Source organism: Syngnathoides biaculeatus, chromosome 8 (assembly GCF_019802595.1).
Source record: "Syngnathoides biaculeatus isolate LvHL_M chromosome 8, ASM1980259v1, whole genome shotgun sequence".
NCBI classification, from domain to species: Eukaryota; Metazoa; Chordata; class Actinopteri; order Syngnathiformes; family Syngnathidae; genus Syngnathoides; species Syngnathoides biaculeatus.
The window spans coordinates 17,469,998-17,475,997 of record NC_084647.1 but is presented as its reverse complement, the minus strand read 5'-3'; the positions used below and the strand labels follow the sequence as shown (position 1 = coordinate 17,475,997).

General features: G+C 45.0%; 1 protein-coding gene across 2 annotated transcripts in view; it reads right to left on the bottom strand.

Annotated features, from left to right (window-relative positions):
- Positions 1 to 419: 419 nt before the first annotated feature.
- The window catches only part of grik1b (glutamate receptor, ionotropic, kainate 1b), a 32,136-nt gene continuing 26,555 nt past the window's right edge, over positions 420 to 6,000 (bottom strand). For both annotated transcript variants that reach the window (XM_061826798.1, XM_061826799.1), the window contains 6 exons: positions 5,416 to 5,619; positions 4,475 to 4,698; positions 3,541 to 3,659; positions 3,247 to 3,464; positions 2,877 to 3,102; positions 420 to 1,161 (listed from right to left, as the gene is read on the bottom strand). In XM_061826798.1, the coding sequence (XP_061682782.1) occupies positions 872 to 1,161; positions 2,877 to 3,102; positions 3,247 to 3,464; positions 3,541 to 3,659; positions 4,475 to 4,698; positions 5,416 to 5,619 (1,281 nt within the window). In that variant the 3' untranslated portion in view covers positions 420 to 871. The remainder of the gene's footprint in view (positions 1,162 to 2,876; positions 3,103 to 3,246; positions 3,465 to 3,540; positions 3,660 to 4,474; positions 4,699 to 5,415; positions 5,620 to 6,000) is intronic.

The following is a 6,000-nucleotide window of genomic DNA, read 5'->3' as shown; positions in this document are numbered from 1 at the left end:
AATCAGATCACTCTTTACCACAGTTCGCCAAAAACAAAAGTGTGGTAATGTTTTCCTGTTGTTGGTTTTTTTTTTTGAAAAAAAAAAAAATTAAAATACAAACTACTTTTTTCAGATACTGCCCCCTGGTGTTTTGGAGTATCGAATATGAAAAACCACCGGGTTCAAATTGTACGTTTAAGTTAATAATAGACCCTCAACAAACCTTAAGTTTGATGTGCCAAAAGTAAGACCTTGGTGGTATGCAGTGAGATATAAGCATTGAAAAAGTAATATATTACCCCAAATGTTTTTGATATGAAATGCAGGTAAAAACAGACAAAAGAAAATAAACACACCGATACCAAACAAGCAGCAATCAAAGGTTTAAAAGGATGTAATGTTGTCACAACTTTTTGTTTTTTCATTCCAATGCGACACCTGACATGCTCAAGAGAAGGAAGAAAAAAACACATGAACTTGATAAATACAACAAATTTGGAGACAATATTCACTGCCAAGAATACCATTTCATCGTGTCTTGCCCTCAAAAAAAAACTTATTGTCCCACACAAAAATAAAAGTACAATGTATTGTTGTTGTTGTTGTTTTTTGCATAAAAACAGAAAGGCCATGATGGTAAAGCATCATGATGTCAAACGCTGACAAATGTCTTTTCCACGAAGTGTTTTTTTTTAAGTATTCTCTCAATTAAAGTATTCATGAGCTCTACATCAAAGCTACCGAAAAATCTAAATTCTGTGATTAAAAATTTTTGATTGTAACAATGCAGTTCCAGACATTCGGACGTTTCCCGTTAACCTCAGAAGGGCGCCGCTCAACCGTGCGCCGTGTTCAAGTCCTCGGGCGCGCGGCCCAAATGGAGCGCACGTCAGTACTTGTTGTGCCACTCGCACTGGCCGACGCTCACCTCCTCAATGTCCAGGTTTTTCCTGGATTTGTAGATAAACTCTCCGATGGCGACGAAAACGGAGAGGACCAGTCCGGCCGCCAGCACGATGAAGATGCCGCCGATGTTCTCCACGCCCAGAGCGCTGGCCTCTTTGCTGTCCTCCTCGGGGCAGCCGTTGCCCCGCCACCACTTCTCCTTCATCATGTGCAGCTTGCCTTCCTCCTGAAGCTGCAAGATGGCGATGGTCACTTTGTCTCTGTAAGGGGAGCCTGTAGAAGAAAGAAAACAAAAGAACAAGAAGACGGCTCTCGTGTTTGTAAATATTTGGGGGGGGGGGCAAGTCATCCAACTTCCCTACTTCTTCTTCTTCTTTACCTTTCAGCTTGTCCCGATTAGAGGTTGCCACAGCGTGTCATCTTTTTCCATCTAAGCCTATATCGTGCATCTTCCTCTCTAACAGCCACAGTCTTCAAGTCCACCCTCACAGCATCCATCAACCTTTTCTTTGGTCTTTCTCTCGCTCTTTTGCCTGGCAGCTCCATCTTCAGCACCCTTCTACCAATGTACTCACTCTCTCGCCTCTGAACATGTCCACACCATCGAAGTCTGCTCTCTCTAACTTTGTCTCCAAAACATCCAACTTTGGCTGTCCCTCTAATGAGCTCATTTCTAATCCTATCCAACCTGCTCCCTCCAAGCGAGAACCTCAGCTTCTTCATTTCCGCCACCACCAGTTCTGCTTCCTGTTGTTTCTGCAGCGCCACCGTCTCTAATCCGTACATCATGCACTGTTTTATAAACTTTGCCCATCATCCTGGCGGAGACTCTTCTGTCACATAAAACACCAGCCACCTTCCGCCAACTGTTCCACCCCGCTTGGACCCGCTTCTTCACTTCCTTTTCCACACTCACCTACTACTACTCTGTATTGTTGACCCCAAGTATTTGAAATCGTCCACCCTCGCTATCTCTTCTCCCTGGAGCTTCACTCTTCCCCCAGCCCTCTCATTCATGCACATACCCATGTGGAGTTTGTCACCCCATCTAGTATTAGTGGTACTAATTTAGTAGTTATGTGACAAAATCCTCTTTAAAGAATTCCTGGAAATGTCAAAAGTGACACATAAATGGCTGCTTTAAAACCAAAATGGCAGACCTTTTCATGTTTTTTCCATGGTACCGATACAGGAATTGTATCTGGCCGATACAGCATTATTTCAAGGTAGCAGACACCCGTGAAGGCTCCCAGTACCAGCCACTGAGAGTTACAGCAAAAAAAACCTGACATTTATAAGTCCGCCTTCCCAGTCTTTGACGAGTTTGGCCTTGAAGTATCCCAGCGAATGGAGACAATATTCACTGCCAATATTCATACATTTTTTTTTGCCCCTTATCCTCACAAGGGTCACTGGGCGTGCTGGAGCCGATCCGAGCTGTCAACGGGCAAGAGGCGGGGTACACCCTGAACTGGTTGCCAGCCATTCGCAGGGCACATTGAGACAAACAGCCGCACTCACAATCACCTATTACAACCTAAAATTGGCTGCTTTAAACCAAAATGGCAGACTTCCGTTGTCTTCTCAATAGGCATGAGTGAGTACCGATACGGGAATTGGTATCGAGCCGATACATCATTATTTAAAGGTAATCACTCTCGTGAAGGCTGCCGATACTTTGTGAAAATCTGACACTGATAGTTTCTCCTCTGCAGTAGTTGATGGGTTTGCCCTTGAAGGATCCCTGGAAATGGCCGAAGCCACCAGCAAATTGCTCCTTTGAGCCAAAATATCAGACTCGTGTCTCTTCAGGGATGGATTGTGGGTGTACTCACAGTAGACATGCCCACCAACTTCCATGTTTCTGAGTGAAACTGTCTTCGGTGAGTGAATTTTAAAAAAATATTCCACAGGACTTTACTGATTCCAGTTGGGTCGTATTTTAAATCCCTACAATGGCAAAGAGTAGCAAGAACTACGTCGGGTACCTATTGGGGTTCCCACGCCGTAGCCCTTGGAATCGATCAGACCCCCAATCTGCGTGAGGTTGCAGTTGCGCTGGCTGATGTACTCGATGCTGGTCGACTCCATCAGGAGAGCGTAGTCGGTGGTGAGGACCCTCTGGATGCCTTCACGGTTGTTCTTCACCAAGGCTGTGTTTTTCCGACTGCTCATGAAGGCCCACATCTTCTCGTAAGTCGAGATCTTGGATTTCTGTCAAGTAGGATGTTTCAGAACAAGCTCAACATCATGGACAGTCAAAGACGTGTTTTCTGCCAGCAAAGGCTTTCTCTAACTTGCACTAAAAACCAATGCTCAGTGAACCGGGACTCGGCGGCGGTTCACTGTCACGCTTACCTTGAAAAATGTCATGGTGGAGCCATCTCTCACCGCGCCATACTCTATTTTAGTTTGCTTGGCCAAGTCGTCGGCAGAGTCAATGGGCGAGTCCATTCGCTCCACCGTGAGAAAGGCAGCTAAGTTGGCAGTGTAGGAGGATATAATGATCAACGTGAAGAACCACCAGATTCCACCGACTATCCTTGTGGACAGCGCCTTGGGCATCAGCTCAGAACCTGAAAGCCGAAGATGGCATCACATAACCAAAAACAGCGACGACGCACGCTGGAATCATTGAATCAAGAAGCCTACCTTGCTGCATGAGAGCTCCAACTCCGAACCACACACTGTTTATGAGAGTGAAATTGTTTTCGACGACATCCGAGTCTGGGTTGCAGGGGTGGGGATTGTACCACTCGTAGGGAGTGAACCTGGAAAGCCAAAAAGTCGTCATATAAAAAAAGAACTTCTGACTGGCTGAAACCTTAGTTTGTATGCCTAAAAGGTTTTGTAGAACTTGTTCCTTTTGCTCTAAGTGTGTACTGAAACTGTAGGCCATTCAAAACCAATCTTAAGACCCCTTCATGTCTAAAGTCTGGTATCTCTGGCTAGTGTGAGTGCTCTGATTTATACTCGGGACCAGTATACTGTACTTCCCATTAGACTTCCACGACTTGAAAGAAGCAATAAAAAAATAAAATTACACAATAAGCTTGGTCACAATCCATGCGTTTTATCAGAGGTGCGTCAGAGAAGTTCCAAGAACGGTATTGGACGCCATGTACGGTATTCCGAAACGCCTTCAATTTGGGCTATGAAATCAACAAACAGATCTACAAAGAGACGCTCGAGCAGACGTGAAAGTTGTGACGTGAAAATCTGTGGTTGCTTCACCGTGACAAGCTCAAGTTGTTCATCGAGAGAACCCGTTTTGAAGACGTAGACAACATCAAGATGGCAGTGACGAAGGTGCTGCTAAAGACCCCACAAGAATTCTTCCAAGAGTGCATGAAGGCGCGCCAGAGACTGCTGAAAAGTTGCTAGACTCCACTGGGGTTGGTTTGAAGGGGTAAACTTGCAGTTTGGATTTGAAGGGTCTTGTGATGGCAGTCCACAAACTTTTCTGACACACCTCGTATCGCAATGCAGTGACTCCAACGGTTCCTAACAAAAATCACTCCACACCAGATAATCATGAGAACTGCAGAGAACCACTGCCTAACGAAGCCAAACTCAACAGTTTTACCTGGCAATCACGAAGAGGACACAGCTCACGCCGAGGCAGGCCAGCAGCACGTACATCCAGATATCGGGAGACAGCGGGTTGAGAAAGGAGAACACGCCCGGGTTGGTGCCGTTGGGTTTGTGGTAGAGGATGCTGATGCCCAGCGTCATGAACGGCTTGGAGAAGTCGATCACCTTCTCCCTCACGTAGGTGATAGTGAGGGGGGCCACCGCCAGGTCGGCCACCTGGAGACCGCCGCAAAAGCGTCAGAGTCCCTCAGATGAGACTGAGGCAAAAGTACTCCTATACTTTATTGAAGTATATGGACAGGTACTTTTATTTTCGACTAAAAGTCTACAGAGCAGACTTCAATTGGCAGATTTTTATGAAGAGACTAAAACTTTTTAAAACTCGCGACACACCTACCACCATTTAAAGTGCCTCTTATTATAAAGTCCAGATGTTCTATTGGACTTTTCCTGACATTTTTGTTTCCATCTGAAGAATAAAGGTTTTGCGATAACACTGACTGTTACTTCACAATTTGTTAAGATCTAGACAATATTGGGTCACCTTTTATGCTATCAAAACAACGTGTCCCGATAGGTTTGCTTACAATGAGAACCGAGTTACCAACAATGCTAAATTAGCTCAGGGTAAGAACTGAGAAAATATAGCTTTTCTTGTTTTTTCACATTAGACGGAGAATATTTTTAGGCCTGCCCAACAAAGGCCAACACATCTGCCACAAGTCACCACAAAATCACAGAATTCGTTTAAATGAGGTAGCACATTCACTGCCATTGACGGCTTAGAAGTTAAATATTCATCTTCACTGGGAGTGCTGGCAGTGATAATAATAATAATAATAATAATCTTAATACTCTTTAACTTGTGGTGCTTCCTGGTTCACAGCCGTCCCTGTTTTTTCAACCCACAACTGTTTGCTTCCAAGTACTCACGTGGTCGATGAGCTCGCGCACCATGCCGTTCCACTCGCCTCTGTCGTTCTGAGCGCCGTATTTCCCATCTGATACCAGCTTGACCTCGTAGGAGAAGCCCAGGATGTTGGAGAGCTCCTTGAGGAGGTCCAGGCAGTATCCCTCGAAGCGGTCGTTTCCGTACAGCGGCTTGTCAGACTTCTTGTGCATCACGTAGGGATTTTCCTGAAAACGGAAACACCTTCAGTTGAGAGGGAATTGCAATTCCTGATGGGAATAATACAGTCAACTTCCCCATAGTTTTCTTTTTTTTCCCAGCAGAATCTTGAACTTTTTTTTTTTTTGTAGACGCTGCCAAACCCCTGGACACTGGCTCAGAGGAAAGTAGTAATTGTGAGAATAGTAAGTCACTGATTTATCTCTAGTTCTGTTGGGGAGGAGCTAAGGTTTGCCAGGGTTGTTAGCAGAAGTTATACTTTTCACTCTGTGCCTGTTTTTGAAACTGATTAATCAGTTAAAATATACAAATAAGCATTTGTAAAGATATTTACCGTAATTCCCGGCCAACAGAGCGCACCTGGTTCCGAGCCTCACCGAGTACATTTG